Genomic DNA, 21763 nt, shown 5'->3' on the forward strand with positions numbered 1-21763 from the left:
AATGGGACTAGAGGTGCTGGGGGCGAGAGCAGGAAGCTGCCCCTTCCGGGAGGTGCTGGAGCTGGAGCTGAGACCGAACACCACCCTGGGGGGAGGAAGGGAGGAAAGGAGGGAGGGAGAAGGCCGAGGCACCAGGGCACAGGGACAGGAAGGGACTCGCGGGGAGAGGGGGTGTGGTGGTGGGGGGGAAGATGCAGGGTGGGGAGACTTCGGCGAGTGAGCAAAACAGAAAAGCAACGCGAGGGACAAAAAGCAGACAGACAGGAAAACGGAGAGGCAAGAAAGCTCCAGTGGAGTGCACAGGAGAGAGAGAGGTGGGGAGAGGGACGCAGAGCGGGGAGGGGCCGAGACTGGAGGGCCGGCGAGAGGGCGCGTCGGCGGCCCGGGGGCGCCCCACTGACCCTTCTCGGCGCTTGCTTCCCTCCCCAGGCTGCGCTTTCCTCACCTACTGCGAGCGTGAGTCAGCGCTGAAGGCCCAGAGCGCGCTACACGAGCAGAAGACTCTGCCCGGGGTAAGTGGCGCCCGCCGAGGCGCGAGCGACGGACGCGCCGACAGGGGGCGACTTCGGGAGGCCGGGCGGCGACGCGGCCGGCGGGGGGATCGCGGGCCCGGGCGCGTGCCTGCCTCCGCTCGGGAGCTTGCGCGCCGCCCCCCGCGCCCCAGAAGCCCGGAGGCTGGGGGCCCGGGCGAGTGCGCGTGGGCGCCGGGCTCCGAGCTCTCCCCGCGGCCTCCGCACTGAGCCGTCCAGGCCCGACGGAATCCCGGGCGGGGGGCGAACTCGGCGGCGGCCGCAGAGCTCGGGCGAGGCTCCTCCCCTGGCCCTAGGGACGCCTCCGATCGGGTCCCTCTTCCGCGCTCTGCCTGCGCGGGCAGCAGAGGCGGGGACGCAGGGTGTCCTGTGTCCCCGGCGCCCGGAGCTGCCTCCGCCGGCCCCACGGGGTCTCGGGTGGCCGGGCCGCCCGAGCGCCCGCGGATCGACGTCGGACACGGACTGTTCTGGGGCGGGGTTGGGGGCCGGAGCGGGAGGGGCGCCTCCTCGCCCAGGCTCGGCGCCGCAAGTGAGATCACCGCGGTTTATTTAAGGAGCCAGCCCTCGTCTTTGATAAACTATCGCGCCTCAGCCCTGGTTTATAGCTTCTGTGCGGGGGAGAAGAGAATTATTTATGGCCCCCCTAACTGGGTGTGATATCAGCCATGGCTATTATCGAGGCTAGTTCATCACCATAAAATAAGAAGTGTTCCTCGGGTCAAGGGTCTGCGCGGTCTCTCCTGTGGGTTCACAGAGATTGGGGGTGGGTGGGTAGAAATACGGCTCACCGAGTATCTAAAGATAAATTTATGGAAAGATGTGTTTGTGGGCATTATTTAAAGAATTTACAAATATACCGTGGTTAAGCTTATACAATGGACACTGCAGGGGAGCACGTGTATTCTGTATGTATGCTCACCGGTGTTTACACATGCATGTTTACATTCTTACCGAGCAAACCCGTATGTAAACACACGTTTCCATTTCTGCCCCACAGCGGGAAAGGTTAACCAGGTAGACAGAAAATGCAACCCTGGGTCGGGGCAGCCTTCCTTTGCATCAAAGATCCTTCTTTACCCATTTAGGGGAGGGGAGGGCCTTCCTTCCATTAAGACAGCCTTTGTATTGTATTTTGGTACTTGTGATTGCAAAGCACGGGGCTGAGTCATCTTAATAACATACCCGCGGATGCAAATGTATGGAAATCGTGCACCACACAGGTTTTTGTGTGGAGCCCGGCTCTGGCACGGTGGCCATTCCCCAGTTGGTTTTTTAGTAGCGCGGCTACACGCACATATATTATAGTAATTACTTTCTGGGTGCCCTCTGTAAGATGGCAGAAATATGCTCCACATCGCCCCATGTTATGTGTGAAGCATAAAGCCATATTGTAAGATAATCAAAGGCTTCTGAGAAAGGTTTGTGCTGATTAATAAAGTGTTTATGGTACTTTGTTTTGGGGAAGATTGTGATAGATATTTTAGAGCCACCCAAATGGAATAGAAAATACCGCATTGTTTTGGGAGGCCCTTCATCAGCCCGAGAGAGATTGCTGGGGAGTTTCGTGATGGCTAAAAGCTGGGAATTAGATGGGGAAACAGAAAGAGAAGGTGGGAGGGAGAGATTCAGGATTTTGAAGGGGGAGAGACCAGGGACTGGGAGAATTTCAGTAGCAAGTGTGGATTGTTCAGGATCTAACATTAACTTGTGGTTGTTTATTTTACATATAATAGAATAGCTAAATGATGGAGTGTATTAGTTCTTTAATAATTTATAGAAATACTTTGATGTTGCAGTAATTACATTAAAGGTCACATATCAAAGGTAATTTGGTTGAGCAGCTGTGATGGTTTCTCAGAAGCAATCAATACCACTGTCCGTGGTGCTGATTTCACCAAGGGGCCTGCCAGATTAAAGCAGGCTTATTACCAGGCAGAAAGGCCCAGGGGAAATCAGGAGCACACTGGAGCGACGCGCCAGCCCCCCTTCCACCGATAATTAACACTGTTCCCCATAATCTGTGCTAATCCTTCATACGGGGAGATCCAGTGGCATTTTTCTGAAATCACAAAGACAAGTTGGGCAAGTTTGGGAGAAAGGACAAAAAGAAACATGAATGTATGTTGGGAGATGGGAGGGGTGAGGAGAAGCCAATGGTGGGGTTAAAACATAGCCTGGAGTCCCCTTGCAGTGCCTGGAATGCCTGTTCTTTCTTCAAAGGCCTCACAGGGAGACTCGTGGCCTCAAAGACCTCATCACAATTCTCAGGGAAGGCACAGCCTACAGGGGGAGGGACAGAGAGAAAAGACAAGATTGAAGCTCAAACTTCCCAGGGCATATTGTCTCCACACAAACCCACATGGAAACAAATAAAAAACAAAATGACCAAATAAAATTATGCTTTAAAGTGGATTCCAGAAAGCAGAACTTGTGTTATTATTGTTGGTTGGTTCTCTCCTTTGAGATCAGAGAAAGTGTGATGCTGGCAAATGCAGGGACAGGACCAAGCAAAATGCTGTCACCCAACCAAATAATGGGTATTTCCACCAGCTGAGACTGTGCTCCTGGTCACCTGTTTGGTGGAGGGGGGGCAGAGAGAGACCTCTTCTTGTTTGGGGTGACCACATTAGGTACCCCAGTGAGCACACTGTGTGTCTGACTAAGGAGAAAGCAATTGAAAAAAAGCACCTAGAAAACTGGTAACCTCAGCAGTTTAGGCACTTTTCCAGACTTCAAAATCCATTAAAATCAATCCATTAAAACCAGCCCTCCACTTTCTCACTGGAAAGAAAAAGAGGGGAGAAAATAGTGCAGGCAACCCATTCTGTTTCCCAGCAAATTCCAGAGCTCGCCTGTCGGCAGCAAGGAAAACAGTATCATTGTTGACGCACACACACACACATCACCATCACCAAAAACAACAAAACAACAGAGGCAGAACTAGAGATGACCCTCAATATAGGTCCTCATTTGGGGACTGAGAAGGGAACTGACATTTCTCTAGGGGTAAGTGAAAGCTCAGAAAACACTCCACAATGGCTATTCTTACAAGTCAGAGGTCAGTATCCCTGGGTACCAGGTTAACCAAAGTCCTTGGGATGGCTGATGGAATCATTCCTGGACCAGTGTCACAAATGGATTATTGTTTTTGAGTTCAGCATGACTTGGTTAGAATGAGATTACTAAACCACAAAAGCTCATCAGGGTCCTTTTGAGCAGTATCTTCTGCCAGGATCTAGGTAGAGTGATTCCACTTTTCTAAACTCTCCATCTCTGTCTTCCTCACACTCTTGATCTCTCTTCTTGGCCCCCTGCCCCTCTTCAGCCCACCCTCTTCCATATCCAAGATTTGTTCCCCTATTTGTAGGGTACAGTCAACATGGGACAGTTTCTCAATCCATCAACAAGCATTTCCTGAGTGTGTGCCGGGCACTGTGCTAGGCATCCTCGCAGATAACAGTGTTTAGAAAAACTCATCCCTACCCCTCTTGGAGGTTTCCATTAAGTTAGAGACAGAAGCCACACATATGCACAGAAATATCAACACTACAAGACAGCGGGCTATTACAAAATGGGTAGTGTGGACCGTTGCTCAATAATAACAACTAATATTTATTAAGTACTTACTATCCAGTGGGCATGAAGCAAGCATGTTACCTCCATTACCTCATTTTATCTTCACAGCTACCCTATGAGGAAGTTATCAGGATTATCCCCCACACATGGAGAGACCGAGGCTTAGATTAAGCAATTTGTCCAAAGTCACACAATTAACAAATGACCAAGCCAGGACCAACGCCAGGATACCCATCTCTCTTTTTTAGCACTACCAGTTGCTTTCGGGGGGACCCAGATGACTATGGGTATAGGAGTTGCTCTAGGGTTTTGTTCAGGATATGGGCAGGCTGGGAATAGAGAGTTGGGAGGAAGACAGGTATGTGAGATGAACGCAATGGTCTGAGAATCAGCCTGGACACAAGGCATGCATGACAGGCCAGGAACTGTGAGCTGGGCTGGAGAGGTCCACTTGGAGACTTCCCTGGGGCCTAAGTGTGCACAGGGGACCTCTTGGAAGAATTCTGTTCCTTAAAATAGGCCCCTGCTACTTAGTCCCAGCTCCCATGCCTTTGGGACTTTGCAGGCAATTGTCTTCCAGGAAGACCCCATCTGTTTCCGAAGTTAGAAATGTAGGGCCTCTGGGGAGAGACTCGATTAGGAAAACCAGACAATATGGCCAGAAGTGGCCAGCACTTTGCTCCTCTGACAGCAGAAAGGGCTCCTCACCAGGGCTGCTAAAGGGGAAGAGCTAGGTTCAGTTAGCAGAAGGCCTGTGGAAGCAGCCAGAAGAGGGAGTAGACAGGGAAGAGGGGAGGAGAGGGAGCTGGCCAGGGGAGGAGGGGGTGGGGAGAGTGGGAGCTGTATCTGCTTGGTAAACATTAAAGTTCCAATTCACTAGTTAAAGATTGGCTTTTGTGCCCTCACTCCGGCAACCCGAGAATACAAAGCAAACCAACACACTCCTCTCTGTCTGTCTCCCCGGCCTTGGGTTCAGCCCAGCAGACATGCAACATCACTGCCATCACACCTCCAGACGCAGGTCCCTGCAACTCAGGACCAGTCATTTCTATGGAAATTCAATGTGACCTTCTTTGAGTGTACCAGGAAAGATGTTAAAATGGAAAATTAAAGAACAAAACAAAACAACCCTAATTGGATTTCTAGCCGCACCTCCCTGCTGCAGCCTCCAGATGCCTCCTCTGTCCATCTTTCCTTTGCCCGAGTCCCATCTTGTCTTCCATCCTTTCTCTTTCTCCCTTTTCTCTTTATGCATGTTTCCTCCTCCTTTCTCTCCCTTCTGGTCATTTTTCTCTTCCTTTTTTCCCCTTTCGTTTCCCACCCTTTCTTCATTTATCCTTCTCCCTTGCCTCTTCTGGCTCTCCCCTCTCCGCCTCCCTCCCTCATGCCTTCTTCGTTCTCCCTCTATCCACCCTACCTCCACCTTGACACCCTCGGAGACTCTAGTGGGACCTGCACCAGATTTCCTGGGACTTCCCTGATGAGGCCCATCTCCCTCCTGACAACCGTGCTATGGAAGGATCCATCCAATTTTATGTACAACTGTAAAGATGAATGATAAGTAGAAAGGATGCAGGCAAGAACAAGATGAATAAATTATAAAGGGCAAATGATGACAAACCAGGGGTCCCCAGAGACAGTGATATGATAACAGAAACTAAAGATGAATTTATGATGGATGTAGTTAGCATGTACAGAGGCTGTTAATTCTTCAGGGTAGTTTTACAACTTCTAGTGATTGGCGCAATCAAAGTGTTTCATTTTAGAGATATGATGTATTTCCACTTGTCTGTCCTCTGGGCCCAGTGTTGGTGTTTTTCTCTATGCAGTGAGCCTGGGTCCTGTCAGCACGTGCGTCTTGTCCCCCAACCCCTGCCACCTTTATATGTATCTGCTCCCAGTGGTGGGGTCACAAGCCAGATCCCTGCACACCTCCAGCTCCCTGGTCCTGCTGTCCTTCTTACTGAGTGTATTAGCTTGGGGGCTGCTATAACAAAGTACCACAAACTGGGAAGCTTACACAACAGAAATTTATTGTCTTACAGTTCTGGGGCTAGAAGTGGAAGATCAAGTTGTGGGCAAAGTTGATTCCTACTGAGGGCTGTGAGGGAGAATCTGTTCCAGGCCTCTCTCCTCACTTCTGGGAGCCTTAGGTGTTCCCTTGCTTGTAGATAGTGCTCTTCTATGGTCATCTTCCCTTTATGCACATCTGTGTCATCTTCCCTTTATGCACGTCTGTGTCCAAATTTCCCCTTTGATAAGGACACCAGTCATATGGCCTCATCTTAAACTTGATTACTTCTGCAAAGACCCTATTTCAAATAAGGTCACATTCATGGGTACTGGGTGAGGGTTAGGACTTCAACATCTTTTGGGGGCAAACACAGTTCAACCCATAACACTGAGAAATGGGCAACCCTATGGCTCTTCCATGGCAGGGAGGAAACGCCTTCAAAAGTGTTTGAGTCATGGCAGGGAGTGGGGGGAGGAGGGGTCCCATCAGTCCTTGCTCTGCATCTCGCCCTGGCCTCGATTTTTTCTTTCTCTCTTGGGGAAATGAATGACAGATCTTCCTTTTTTGCACATATTTCCTAAAAGGAACTATTCGTCTGTCCTTTTACAGCATTGGCTCTTAACGGACAGCAATTTTGCCCCTCAAGGGACATTTGACTTTGTCTGGAGACTCTACTGGCATCTAGTAGGTAGCGGCCAGGAAGCTACTAAACATCTTACAATGCACAGGACAGCCCACAACAAAGAATTATCTGGCCCCAAATGTCAGTAGTGCCAAGGGACCACAAGGGACCCTAGGCTTTGTGTTAGGGCCAAGGGTGGGTGGAAAACACACAATGAGGCCTTGAGAGGGAGCAGAGGGAGAGGGAGAGAGAGAATCTCAGGCAGACTTCACCACTGAGCCCAAAGGGACTCGATCTCACCACCCTGAGACCAAGACCTGAGCCAAAATCAAGAGTCAGATGCTTCACTGACAGAGCCACCGGGATGCCCCAAGCTTTCCTCTCTTTTGTTCACTGGTTCTCTTCGCTTGGGGGACAAGCACAAGGGTCCTTAGAGTATCAGAGGTGGGAGAGCTTGTTAAGGGGCGAAAGCTCAGCGGGAGTGATGGGCAGCAGAAGAGGGCAAAGCTCACCTCTAGGCGGAAGGCTGGCTGTTCACATACACTCGTGTATCTGCAGGCCACACGTGGCTCTGCATCTGACAGTGTCACCAGTGATCTCCCGTCATGGAATCTGTGATCTGAGTGAAAGGAGTTGCAGGTTTCCTTGTGGTGGCATCCGCAGCCCATCCACGGGTGGGGTTTCTCCAGCTCTTCCCTCTGCAGGATCCACATCCTGCCAGGAGGCAGATCTGGCAGCTTCTCAGACGGTGCCACAGATAGGAGGGCTGGGGCTGAGAGCACATCATGCAGAGGGGAACACCAGAGTTCCCAGAGGGAGGTCAGCAAGGCCTTAGATCCAGAGAGCAAGTGCCAGACAAGCACCTTCTGTTCTTGCCTCTTCTCTTCCACCCCAGGCCGTGGCCCCAGTCCACCTCCCTTGCTTCTACCCAGAGACTCTTCACTCCTCTTCCCACAGAGACATCTCCAAGTCCTCCCGCCCAGGCCTTTGCCTCCCCTACACTGCCCACACTGGCCTGGGTGGGAAGGTGTCCCCATGTTTCTGGCAAGTGACTCTTAACTCCAATAAGGAGTCATTACCAAATGGTGGGTTGCCACGTCCCAGCAAAGATGGGCAACCCTGGGTGATGATGGCAGAAAGCAGTGTGGTTCCTTATTCTTCAATTATTCGTGAAAATACTTGTTGTAAAGAGAAAAGGGCTGAACTTCAGGGGGATCAGTTCTCTCAGGGCCCCAGTTCATTATGGTACCCGTTTGGACCATATGTCCTGTTGATCAAAGGCATTTGCAGTGTTCTCAACCAGACCACCAGGGGGCACCAGGCAAGGGCTGCCTCCTCCGATGGCTGAGTGGGTACAAAGCGTGTGGGCCTGGTGTGCCCAACTCTGTGTTCAGCCCAGAAGAGGCAACGTGATGCCAAACACTCCACTCCACCCACTTATAGCACTTACAGCCTGGAGGGACAACACCAATCAGCTGGATGACTTGGGACAAGCCACCTGACCTTCCTGGACCTCTTTATTAATTCTATAATGAAAATCGTATGTGTAAGACCTTTATATGCTATGGATTGCTATAAATAATCCAAGTGTTATTACGAATAACAAAACAATGATGTGAGTGTGAATGACCACAGGGTCCATTGCTACAGTAAAATCTGTTGACTCCTAATTCATATGTGAAATAGTCACAGGCAATAAAAATATAAAATGGTCAAATGTGTAGTTTGGACCATATGTCCTGTTACATTTCAGAAGAGCAAGATGGGACACCTGGGTGGCTCAGTCATTAAGCGTCTGCCTTTGACTGAGGTCATGATCCCGGGGTCCTGGGATGGAGCCCCGCGTCAGGCTCCCTGCTCGGAGGGGAGTCTGCTTCTCCCTCTCCCTCTTCCCCTCCTCCTGCTCTTGTTCTCTCTCTCAAATAAATAAATGAAACCTTTAAAAAAAAAAAAAAAAAAAGAGCAAATGACCAGAAAGGGCTCCATGGAGGGGAGATAGAATCCAGGTGTGTGTAAGGGAGGAGAATCAGAAAGGCAGTAAGGAGGGCAGACTTTGGGGAGCCCGGAGTCTGCATTTTCCTTCCGAGTTAGGGATGAGATCTTCCTCACACCGCTGCGCTCCAGAACCTCCAGCCTGTACAACCTGCAGGCCCCAGTCACAGGCAGATGAGTCACCCTGCTATCCAGCTCACTCCGGGCATGGCTTCAGGCCCCAGCAATCCCCAGTTTCCCTCCTCTCTGGAAAAGCCCGCTTCCTGCTTCTCAACCCCCACAGTCTTCCCGGGCTTTAAGACTTAACATTAAATCCCCCTGACTTCCTCTAGCAAGCTCTCCCAGGTTGCTCTAAGCCACATTGCTCTCCCCCGTGTCTGAGCAGGGTCAAGAGCACTGGAGTCTAAACCCTGGCTGAAGTGTGTATCTGGGACCAGTGCATCAGCATTATCAGCATGCTTGTTAGAAATGCAGTCTTGGGTCCCACCCCAGACTGAGTCACTGTTAAAATGCACTGTACCCCACTGCATTTTAACAAGATCTCTAGAAGATTCATGTGCACAAAAATTTGATGGCCACTGGCCTAACTTCAGGCTCTGAAAGATAATGCCTTATTTTGAATGCTCCCAGAAGCAGACTCTAGATAAACATTTGAGTGCAAGTGGTTTCTTTAGGTGGTGACCCCAGGAAACATGAATAGAAAGTGAGGAAGTATGACAGGAGGGAAAGAAATCAATAAAAGGTATGTTATCAGGCAGACTAGCTTTCACTGTGAGTGGCACTTAGTCCCACTGGGGCCTCTAGCCGCAATGTGGATCACAATCCCCAGGGTCACCCACCCAAGGGGTGAGGAAACTGGGGTATTTATACACCAATTCCCACCAGTCTTCGGTTGAGAATGTGCGCAGGGATCGTGAATTCCCCAGCTCTCCGTGGCTGGCCACATGCGTGGGCAGAGTGGGCGCCGCGGTCCAGGAAAGCCCCAGACAGCAGGTGCAGGTAGTGGCAGTTGGAAGTGAGGCCAGGGTCATTGCAGTGAGGAGAGCAAGGGGCTGTGGGCAGGGCACGGCCTGCATTTGCTGCAGGTCTGCTCTGGCTCCTGAGTCCACGCTCCCGAATGGGAGGGAAGATAACAGAAGCCTGTCTCTCCAGCCATGATGACGACTACCATTCACTGAGTGCTCACCATGTGCCAGACACATCGCAAGGATGATCCTGCTTCTTGGTCAAGACAGCATTGCACAGGTGCTCTCAAGAAAGCATGGCTAGCACTATCTTATGGAAGAGGACACTGAGGTAAAGGGGCTTCCTTGGGGTCATGTGGCCAGGGAGAGGTCTGGCTCCAAAGCCTGTGTACCTTCCACTGAATCCCATGGTACCAACTGCGTGGAAAACCAGAGCTTCACAATGGGCAGGAATAGTGTTGTCTTCCTCAGTCCCTGTCGCCTAAAGCCAAGATTAGGCTGTTCCCACAGGGGATTCTGGCACCAGTGCTAGAGCCCCAGGGGGCCACATGAGGCAAGGCAGTGGCCCTCTAGGTGTCACCGCATAGGAGATCTGCCTTTAGATTGGAAAGCATTGTTTTTAGGTGGAAAGCAGTATCAGATTCCAGCTTCAGCTCTGCCTGGATCCTTACGGTATGCCCTTAGGAAACCACTTAAACTCTCTGAACCTCGGTTGCAGTGACTATCCTGTCAGAAATACATTTGACTTCGGTGGCTTCACAAATGGAACTTGGGTTTTTTGCATAACACAGAGTCTGAGGTTTGGCAGCATAACAATGTCAGAGTCTCTTCCCTCATGATTATAAAATGGCTGCTGCAGCTCCATGCATCGCATCCACAATCAAGCAGAGTAAGTCCAGCTGCGTCTGTCCCTTTTCTCAAAAATGCAAAAGGTTTCCCAGAGGCCCCTCCCCAGTAGACTTCAGTGTATGTCTCATTGGCCAGAATTGTGTCCCATGGTCACCTTAGCTGCAAGGCAGGCTGGGAAAGGGGATTTCATATCGGCCATGAAAAAAACCCTGTACTTTGGTTCATGAAGGAGAAGAGGGGCTGGCTAATGGGTAGGAGCCCGCAGAGTCTGCCGCACTGCCCTCATAGAGATGGGTGCGGGGTGCAGAAGAGCAAGCTGGGCCAGAGTAGCAGCCCCACCCCACACACATGCAGGGTTTGCTTGTGTGAGGAGGCTGAGTCAGAAAGAGGAGTTTCGCAGTGTGTTCCAGAGATGTTTCTTCAACATGGCACTGCTAACTCAGCACGTTTATTCAACTACTGACATGGTTTCTAATTCCATGGGATTCGTAGTGGGGGATGAAGATTTCAGCCCCTTATTTTCATCATCTGTGTCTTCCTTGAACTTGTATCTTTCTGTGCCTCTGGATGTGGCTTAAATATTAAAGAATCAAAGGCCATTGTGCCTACAGACAGCTGTTCCCCATCACAGACATTCCGTGACCATTGCCCCCCCCCACACACCCCTTTGTCCACTGCCACAGTGGGTGCATACCATCTAAAAGTGGCCCAGCCAGTTTTCAGGGCCAGCAACAACGGTGACAACTTTATTTTTCAAAAACTGAAGCACAGATTTCTGGCCTGTTGTAGGGGGATGAGGAGTGAGGCTGTGGGCTCAGTGCAAAGCCTGCCCAAGAAATGAGAATTTACCCTTGTGATTAGCTTCAGCTCCACTGGACTGAGCTGGGAAGGAAAAGGTCAGCGATGGCCCCAGGGTGGGCCTGTGCTTCCCCTGTGGCCTCTACCAGCCGTTTGAGGAAGGCCCACCAAGCCCTCCCCAACCCCCAGTGGCAGGAGCTGTCCCAGAAGGTAGTGAGCCTCTAGCCACAGAAGTACTCAAGCAGAGTGTGAGTAGCCTAGGGGTGGAGGAGAGCAAGGCAGGCCATTCCTACGTCGGATCAAATCACTCCTAGGTGAGCCAAGATCCCATGATTTTCTCCCTGTTTTACTTGTTTCTCTATCATACAAGGTCCCACAGCTCCTGTCCTAGTCTGAAGCCCTGGCCAAACCCCGCTGTCCTGCCTGCGTGCCCCAGCCTTGATCCAGGAGGACGTCCTCATGATGACTCTGCCCTCCCAATCTCTCCCTTCTCTGAAGGCCCTCAGGATTTAGAGCCCACCATGCCGCTGGGCAGGCTCACGCCCCAATTTCAGCCAACCCAGCTCCACCACTCTGAACTGTGTGACCTTGGGCAATTCATTTCACTTCTCTGTGCTTCAGCTCAGCCCTGGGATGCCAGTAGTGCCTTTATCCCGGGGCTGTTTCTGCATAGTGGGAGGTGCTGCCTGCAAGCCCCGAGCGCCGAGTCCACGTAGGAAACGTGTGATGGTCTCTCCGTGGCTGTGGCTATCTTGCGGCCACTCTCCCCTCCAGAGGGGCGAGTCTCCCTGCTTGATCCCTTCTGATCCATCCCCACCCCTGTCTGCCCTGGTCTGGTAGACCACTGACCCATGATGCATAGCAGCAAGCACCCCAGCTGCATAGCTTACTACCGGGATGGCCACATGGGGAGACCCACAAACCCCAACGAACCGAAGGCAAGTGTGAGAGTGGCGGGAACATCCCTGGAGGTTGCTGGTCCTCTCCCTGCCAAGGCCTGGCTGTGCTTGAAGAGAGGGATTCGGGATCACTACTTTGTGCCCCCTAGGAGAGGTGTGGGCGAAGTTTGTCCTCACCGTTCACACACTCCGCACGGGAGACCTCCATACTTCCCTCACCACTCCCCATGGAGCCCCACCCCGAAAAAGGGCAGCACCCCTGGAAGCTGGGCAGGGGGAGCCCAGAAGAGTTAAAACCCTAACCAGTAAGAGCAGAAGCAGATTCATGCCCTGGCACCCACGTGGTTTCACACGGTCCAGGAGGCCCTTCAAGGCAGGGCGACCCAGGGATCTGAGATGAATATGCATTTGGCTTCTCCCAGCAGCCCTGACAGCAGGCATCCGACAGCTGGGACTGCTCACGGCCTGAGAGAAGGTTTTTAATTCAATTCGTAAGTGTTTCCTGAGCACCCACAAGGAGCATGGCCCTGTGCTAGGTGCTGCTTGGCAGGTGGAAGCGAGGAGAGGCCAAGGACCCTGCTGCCCCTTGGGGCTTTCCCTCCTGCAGAGGAGAAAAGATGTACATGCCAAGCAATTAAGAGGACAATGGATTGTGAGTTTGGACTGAAATTTAGAGCTCTGAGTAGTCTGGGAGCCCTGCAAGGCGGTGAGCCCACGCTGGGCACTGGGGGCACTGCTTTGGGAGGGTGGGCAGGCTTGGGGCCCCTGGAGATGGGCTGGAGACAGCATTCCGTTGAGGCAAGAGCACGCGCAACAGAGGAAGGGAGGGAGCAAGGCTGTGCCAAGACTGTACTGTGAGAGCTCAGGGTGCCCAGAAAGAGGGGGTGCCGAAAGGCAGAGGAGGTTTGGGGTCCGAGTGGGGAAGCCTGGAATGTCCCACTGAGCAACTTGGTCTCTTTTCTTTGGGTCCCTGGGAGCCATTAAATCTTCCTGAGCAGGAGAGTGATGGCTTCACCATGATAGGCAGCATGGTCTGGAGGGGGAAAGCCTGTGCCTGTCCAGCGAGAGGCCAGAAGTGGGAGAGTGGCATCAGAAATAGAGCCTGAGAGTGGAGAGCCTTCCAGAGTGTCCCTTTGCCGAGCAGCCTCAGTGGGCCGAGCCAGCACACCTGGGAGAGTGGCAGGAGGCTACTTACTCACTGGGTGCTGGGAAGGCCTGCTGGAGGAGGGCGTCAGGGAAACGTGGCTCCCCCTAGAACACTGAAGCTGAAGCTGGCGAGGGGAACTTGGCATTTTGCCCCCACCCCCACCACTGCTTAGAGGATGGTTTCCACCTGCAGGAGAGTTCTGGAGAGGTTCCTAAACCACCTAACCGCACCTCAGAGTTTCTGAGATATTCAGATTTGTAACAAACGCAAAGGAAGAGGTTCAACACCTTCCACACGCACGTACACACCCAGGCATGCATGCACACAGGCGTGAAGTCAGGAAGCAGCCTGGGAATCCGTATGTTGCAAATGCTCCTCAGGTAATTTCAGTGCTCCTCCAGCCCCTGGAGCCCTGGGCACCCCCACTCTGTACAGCACTGTCAGGAAACCTTGCTTCCTGCTCTCGGGCTAGTGGAGTTCCGTCCATGCCATCCTGTTTTCCTCCTGAGGGCCAGAGAAGCTCAGAAATTAGAGTGGTGCCTTAGCATCACCTGCTCCAGGCCCCCATTCTTCAAGGAAGACACAGAAGCCCAGAGAGGGCACATATAGCCTGTGAAGGTTCGTGGACATGGGGCACACTGCTGAGATGCCACATTTGGGCCCTTTCTCACTTGCAACCCAGCCTTCATTTCCAAGAGGCCCCATGGCTGAGAAATCTGGTAAATCTGCCCGACTTCAGAAGAACTGGGGAAGACACTCATTTCCATCAGCATCCATATTATGGGGTGTGCTCAGTGCAGTTTTATTACTTTTGAGTAGACAATCCAACAGTGCTTCCAAGTGAATGTCCTGCCAAGCCTGCGTTAATGAAAAGATACAAAGCATGTGTAATTAGCACAGTGATGGTGTGACAGTGAGCACTAGTAAGCCACTTGCAAACACTGTCGCTCTCTTAGGTAGATGACATATTCCTGCAGACAACATTGTTGTCTGCACTATTTATTTGCTGATTTTGGGCACCATAGATTTTGGAAAGACTGACTTCTCTTTCTCATCTTTCTCTTTCTCATCTGACTTGGGGAGTTCAAAATTTACAAAGATGGCAACGATCTCCTTAAGTAGTGCACATCTCGAAGATGGAAGGAACTTGGGGTGGTGTCTTAGCCCCTCCAGAAAGCCTCCCCTGATGGAGTGAACCCCCATTCTCTAACACCCCCCCAGGTTTCATTGGGGATTGTGGTGCATTACAAGGTGGCAGAGTAGGGTAGGTCCCACTTACATTCCTCATGCCTCTCCAACCTCACGGAGCTTTGTGTTGTTTCGTGTGCTTCAGCTAGCACCCTGCCTGAGGGTTCCTCAAAGACCCGTGAGATCACGGGGCAAGAGCCCAGCCTGTCACCCATCAGTCGGTGGAGGCAAACCGACTCTCTGGCTGCCGCTGGAGCCCTTCCTGGCTCCTGCCCACAGGTTCTGGGAAGACAGTGTGTGCCATCTTCCTCTATTCTTATTGAACGATTTATCTGGGGGAACTTAATATTTTCTTTTAGGATAAACTGAGCTAATATGATGTGCTTGTTTTAATTTGTGAGGTTAACTGATCTAATTATCTGTGGCGTTCAGTTAAATCCTTGTGCCTGGGCCGGCTGCAGGTGTGGGCTTTGAATCCTGCCAACAGGAAATCTCTTAAAACGAGCTGATCTAACGCAGCGGGTCTGCTGGTATGAGGGATTTTCTAATAATGCATGAATTTATTAACAGCTAAAGATAAATAGAGGATGTATTTACATTAAACAAATTCACAAGGAACTGTCTGCTGCTTCCCGGCCCCCCTCCCAACACATGCATCCCCCGACTCCCGTTACTGTCTGTACAACCCTGAGGGGCCCTCTGAGACTAAAAGTGGTTGCCCCTGCTCTGTGACACAGGGGGGAGCTGATCTGGCAGGGATTAAAGATCTGGAGTTTCAGCTGACTCCAGACAGGGAGCCAGGGGTGTCACCTGGGTCTCTAAAAGCTGATGCAATCTTGGGCAGTGAACAGGTGCCTTCCCCTGGGCTGGGAAGATGATCCTAGAAATCTATGTTTGGGGCTGAGAGATACACATCGGGGGGTGGGGGGGTGGCGGGTGTATCTAGGGCGCATGACACGGGAAGGAGAAAGAGTGCCTCCACCTGAAGCTAGTTGAAAGGCTGGTGACATCCAGCCAGATGCAGGACAGCCTTGGCAGATGGGAAGTGTAGGCAGATTGGGGTGGCAGGAGGAGAACCTTGGGAAGCAGGAAGAGGGGGTGAAAGGAGCCCACCACACACAGGATGTGTCATGAGGGGCTCCGGGCTTCCCAATCCTAATCCCACCCTCTGCTGACCCAGTAGGAGCTGCCCCATCCCCCATCTGGGGCTCCAGAAACCTCTCAAGCCTGGGCCAGGGATACTAGCACTGTCCAAGGGGTGTGGGATTCAAACTGCCGAAGTTCCACATTGCTTAAAAATACTGCTAGCCTGTATTGTTTGCAGACACGGCTTTGGGATCTGGCCAAGCAGCCCCAGCCGCATTTGAAATGCATTTCCCATTACCTGAGGCCCAGACGCCCTGACAGCCCAAGTCACTCAGTCCTGACCTGTTTTCAGCCAGCATCAAGCTCTCCTTCTTCTACGTGAATGATCCCGGATGAAGTCGCACTCGCAAAGGCACGTGTAGAATAAGCACACACGTGCAAAACGTACGTGTGCACACGATGCGGATACACGCACACATCACGCTCAAACACTCGCACACGCCAGGTTCATGGCATCTATGTGTGCTCATACCAGATGAATGTGCCCATGTGCACACACGGACATCCATGCACGTGCCCCCTCGTGGGCACACAGACATACGTGTGCGCACACACTCTCCCTCGGGCCCTTCTGGCACTGAAAGAGAACGTAGCTCTACAGGGACAGCTGAAGATAAACTCTTGATTTCTGATTTTCAAAGCAGTTTGGACAAGGTCCTCTGAAATGCATTAAAATGCTAATCACAGCATCTGTCTGAACCCTGGCAGCTGTGTGACTTGGGGGAAATCGAACCAGAATGGATTCAGAAGCCTGGAACTCCTCCTTGACTCTCCTTGCCTCACCCGCTCCCTCTCCCTCGTCTCCCCCCTCCCCTCCCTTGCCTACCCACCAGGGCCTCCACCCAGCGTCAGCCCCTCTACCCCGGACTCCTGCCTCCCGCCTCCCACAGCGGCCAGGACTCTACCAGACGGATGGTCCTGGAGTCGTGGTTCCCCAGCGCTGACCAGCAGAGCTGCTCCGCACCTGGCTCTGCCCAAAGTTCCCCCAGTGGAGCTTCTCCGGACCAGGAGATGGCCCCTCACCACCAGCGAGGCCTTGCAGCTCCTGCCGTCCCCCAGGGAGAGCAGAGACCGGGCTTGCACTATCAGAGGTGGATGCTAAATTCGTACTAGAGTTAACCCAAATGAAGAGGGCTCCGAGGGTGGAATTTCAGGCACGACAGCAGGAGAGCTGGGAGAAGCTTTCTGACCACCCCTGATGACACCAGCTGTGGACAGGGACATGGGAGGGGGTGGTTCATGCATTCACAGTCCTGGTGAGCAGTCCTCTCTGACTCTCCACCCCTGCCAGGTGACATCCAAGCCCTCCTCCACCCTTCCCAGACCATTAGCCCAGCTCAGCTCCTTTCTGTCACTCAGCCTGACACCAGGATCCAGGACCCACCCCCCCCCCACCCTGTGCCCCCGGCTCTCCTGAGCCCCGCCCCCCTCCCCTTGCAGCTTCACACTCCATGATTTGCTCTGTTGCTTGCCTTTGGCTGGCAGACTCTTTGCTGAGCAAGTCGTTGGTCAGGGTTCCAAATTTCACCTAGACATCACCTTCTCCAGGAAGCCCTCCCCAATCTGGATGAGGCTGGATAAGAGGCTCCGTCCTGTATTCTCAGAAGTTCCTGTGCCTCCATTTCCAAAGTTTAGACATGATCTCTTGGTCAGTCCCTCCCCCGGATGGTGTGTTCTTAGAGGGCAGAGCTGGGTTCTACCCATCCCTGGGGGTCCAGCGTTCACACCAGGGTTGGCCTGCTAAGTTCTCAAGGGCGCATGAGACCACTGGAATGTGAGTGGCTGTGTCCCTGAATCCTTAGGACCAGCGCCACCATGGACATCTGGAAATATTTCACCCTCATTGTTGGGACCTGGAATGGGCTCTCGCCAGGCCTCACGCCCAGCTCCATGTGCCCACACCCCTTTCCCCCAACCCTCCCCATAAAGATCGATGCTCCCAGCATACCATGGTTCCATTTTTCCTCTTAAGCATCAAACTGTCATTTCACTAAACACCATCTGGAGACTCCTGGCTTCAGCCCCTCGCTTCTTCCAAACTCTTATTAATGTGACGGGTGTTTATTCCTTCTTCCTCTTCTTCCACTTCCTCCAGAACATCTCAGCTCTGCAGCGTGCAGACATTCATCTTATCTTTGGGGAGCTCAGCTCTGCTGGGGAGGGCGACCGTCTCAGGCTTGGCTCTAAGCAGCTGACAGTGATAAAGAGCAGACAGAGAGCAAGAGCGAGCTGTGAGGGCCCCTCCTGGAGCCTACTCCCAGCCAGCCTGAGAAGGGGGGGATGGCAGGGAGATGGCTGGGGAAGGAACCTGGTGTAACTTGGTCTACAGTGGTTTCCACTGATCTTTCCAGAATTCCAGGACCTTTGTGATGCCCTGGTGCTACCAAACAAAGCCCAGATTCCTACCCCAGCCCTGATGTTCTGCATCCTCCCGCCCTTCCCACCATCTGTGTCTTCCTCAGCCCCTGGGGGCACATCTCTGCTGCCAGCACACTGTGCTCATCCTTCCTTCCATGCCCATGCCCACCTTGTGGCTCTCATCTGAATGCACATCCCCCCCCCATTTGTTGCAAGTCCTCAGAGGAGGAGCTCACACCTTTCCTCTCCAAGCAGCCTTCCCTGACTACCCCACCCACACCAACAACTTTCCATGGCCCTTGCTGAAAGGGGCACGTTATTTCACCCAGGGATCTCACCCACATTATACTCATGTATTGTATCTCCCAAAACAGACACGAGACTCCCTGGATAGTGCTCACAGCGCCCAGCCCAGGAGCAGGCACACAGGGGTCCACAGGCAATCCCTGCTGTCTTGAAGCCAAGAAGCAGTGAGCCCACCGAGATGAGTTCCTGGGGTGTGCCTGGCCGGCACTGGGGTGCCTGCAGTCAGAGCCCTCCCCCAGTGCCCACACGGAGTCCCGCCCATTCCGGTCCCTGACTGTGGCCAGCCTGGCACTCAGAGGCCAGCTCGTTTTCCCTGGTAGAGCATTAAGCTAATGCGTGTTGTGTCTCATTAGTGGCGTTCTGTTTGTGCCAGGGGCAGGCAGTTTGATGGGTACTTGATTGGATATTCTGTTTATTTATGGCAGGAAAAGCATTCTTTATTGAGGACTGGGCAGCACATTTCTGTCCCGATGGCACTAAGATCCTCTGGCAATCATGCAATTATAAATTAAGACTAAATAAATAATATATAATAAGCAATAAAGACTGCATGCCTCCATGTAAAGAGCTCTCCTCGGGCAGGCAGCAGCATCTCCCTACATCTGGGCCTAGAGACCCAGCCGAACCCCAGCCTGAGAGACACTGGCCATCCCAAGCTCTTGGCTGGGTTCATTACCCACGTGAGCATTAGCATCCTCAGTCATAACACCTGAGTGTAAAGCATGTCTGCACTGACAGAAAACCCTTTACTTTCTGCTGCCATGGAGCCTCACAACACCTTGAGGAAGGGAGGCCAGGTCTTACTATGACTAATTGATAGACAAGGAAACTAGGTGAGGCCCATGGAGGTTAAACCCCTGCCCAGGACCACAGGGAAAGGCAGCCATGCCTCGAACCCCATTGTCCTGCCCCGTGCCCCTTGATCTTTCATAGGCTGGTTAGGATGGGGGCAGGAGGTGGAGAATCTTCCAAGGACACGAGGCTGGTGCTACCATCCTTCTAAGGTTAAACTCAGAGGGTGAGGGAAGAGAGTAAAAATCCACAGCCCACCTCAGAGCCCATTCCTCCCCACTCATCATCATGCCTGAGCCACCCCCAGTCCGCCCTCCTGTCTCAGGGATGAGTCAGTGACAGATTACCACCCATCACCAGCTTCTTAGGGGGCCTGGGGAGGCAGCGATGGGAAAGGCAGAGGGAGAAGGTCAAGGCCTGGGTTCTGGGAACTAGCATGGCTGAGGACAGGGAATGGCCATGAATCCAGTGAGGGAAGTGCACTCTGCTGAGTGGGGTCAGAGATGGAAGAGTGCACAGCGGGGCCTAGACCGAGTGGCTAGAGAAGTCCTAGGGGACAGGGCTTGCCTGTATCCTGAAGGACGTGGGAGGGTCCAAGGAGAGTCCTTGGGGACCTTTGTCCCCACTGGGAATGTGTGCCAAGCAGGCGGTTATCCCGGAAGTGTACAGAGGACATCAGGCCAGGGTCCTCCTCTGGGCAGGTCGCTGGTATGGAATGGGCTGAGCAGACTGGGTTTCCAAGTCTGGAGATGGTTACTCAGCCAAGGCAAGCTGCAAAGGGGGCTTGATGCACCCCATCTGTGAGACGCCTCCCCTCCAGGGGCTGCTGGGATCAGGAAGTGCCAGGAGCTCTGAAATTCACAATTGGCCGTGATTCTTAGCCAGCTTGGCAGCAAACCACACCTCCACACCTCCACACCTCCACACCCAGAACAGCAGGCCATCTACAGCAGAGTCCTGAGTTGTGGGGCAGACGTGGACAGAGCTCATACATCTCCCCCAAGGGAAAGTGTCTCTCCATGAGACCCAGCCAGGGGCCTGGAAAGGTCATTCTGAGTATATCCCGCAGCCAGAACAGCTCTGAGAGTGCTGGCCTTGGCCTTGATGGGCTGGCTGTCTGTGCGAGCCTCAGGCTGGAGGCCTCGAGGCACCAGAAAGGCTTTGCACTCAGGCAGGTTGTGGGGTTTGCTGTACAAATGCTACCTGTGTGTCACTCAACGCTCCCCACCGCCCCTCCCCGCTTTGCCCCACTCCTTCCCTGCTCTTCCTCTTCATCCTCGCAAAAACTAATTGTCTCTCTCACCAGCCTGCGCCCGGTGCTTTCGAGAGGTTTATGCATGAAACTAATTATGCACCGCTAATTTGGAAGCTAGCAGCTTTCCCGTTAACGTTCATTTGATTTGGGTTGTTCTGCTGAGTGGCATTTCTGTAAATATGCCACGGGGCTGGGGGCCTGTCGGGGAGGGTAACCTGAGTTCAGGGTCAAGAGGAGGGGCCTGGGGCTCTGGGGGTGGCCAGGTGTGATGCACTCCACATGAAGGAGAGGACAGGAGGTGCTATTACCACAGACCAGGGGAGGCCTCATTAGCACCCCTGGATGGCCCTGTGGGAGGGAGGGAGGAATCTGATTGTAAAATGTCAGTTGGGGTGGGGGCAGAGTGGAAAGCTGCCCACAAAGGTAAAAATGTGCTAGGTTGCCAGGAGTGCTCAGTGGGCCTGGGCGCTGTGCAGGGCAGGAACAGGGACCCACCCGCATCTCTAGGGGAGCCCTGAGGAAGCTGGGTCTGGAGGGGGGCCCTGGGAAATGACAGAGGTCATTGCCCTGAGAAGTTCCCTCCCAAGAAAGATCTCAAGCCCCAGTGAGTGATCCCACTTTGGGCCTGGAGTTGTCCTTCCTCTGAGCCCTGCCCATTCTTTCCCTCTGTGACCCTCAGACAACTCCCTCCTGGACCTGCCGTAGAGCCAGGCTGGCTTCATGGGTCTGTGCTTGCTCCGTCACACAAAGCCCCATGTTCAGAAGGCCCCAGCACTTGGTTGAATGCTCTGCTGTCACCATCTTGAAAGTCTTCATTTTTGAACAAGGGGCTTTGCAGATTCAATTAGCACCTGCCAATTACATGAATGGTCCTGTCAAAACCACGGAGTCTCACAGGGACCCTGTACTCATTGAGGATGTTCTCTGGGGACTTCTGTGTATTCTGTGTATGGTGCCTCCCGGAAAAGGAGCTCCCTGAGGACAAGCACTGGGTCTTCTCAAGTTGTTCCCACAGGGCAAGCTAGGCTCCATGGCGTGCTCTGCCAAGAACTCACACCCCGAACTTGGTTCTTACGCACCGTGAACCCATGCTACTGGGAGGAAGTCACGTTGGGCCATCTATTCATGAGCAGTGCCTTTTTCCCTTTTCCTCAATGGCTGGGGGAGCACCTCCCAGCAATCCACTCCTGTCTCGCAGCAAACGTGGGAGCCCCACCTCCTACCTCTACATCGAAGCGTGAGTGTCAGCACCTGCCACAGTGTTGTCACGTGGACGCTGACATCCTCACCGTCGACTGCAATCTCTGGTGGCCAGGAGTTCCCGTG

The 21763-nt window shown here is 53.0% G+C and overlaps 1 protein-coding gene across 50 annotated transcripts in view; it reads left to right on the forward strand.

Moving 5' to 3' along the window:
- The window catches only part of CELF4 (CUGBP Elav-like family member 4), a 292503-nt gene that overhangs the window by 75576 nt on the left and 195164 nt on the right, over window positions 1-21763 (forward strand). For all 50 annotated transcript variants that reach the window (XM_078060395.1, XM_036069471.2, XM_036069476.2 and 47 more), the window contains exon 2: window positions 430-512. In XM_078060395.1, the coding sequence (XP_077916521.1) occupies window positions 430-512 (83 nt within the window). The remainder of the gene's footprint in view (window positions 1-429; window positions 513-21763) is intronic.

This window comes from Halichoerus grypus, chromosome 13, assembly GCF_964656455.1.
Source record: "Halichoerus grypus chromosome 13, mHalGry1.hap1.1, whole genome shotgun sequence".
NCBI lineage: Eukaryota > Metazoa > Chordata > Mammalia > Carnivora > Phocidae > Halichoerus > Halichoerus grypus.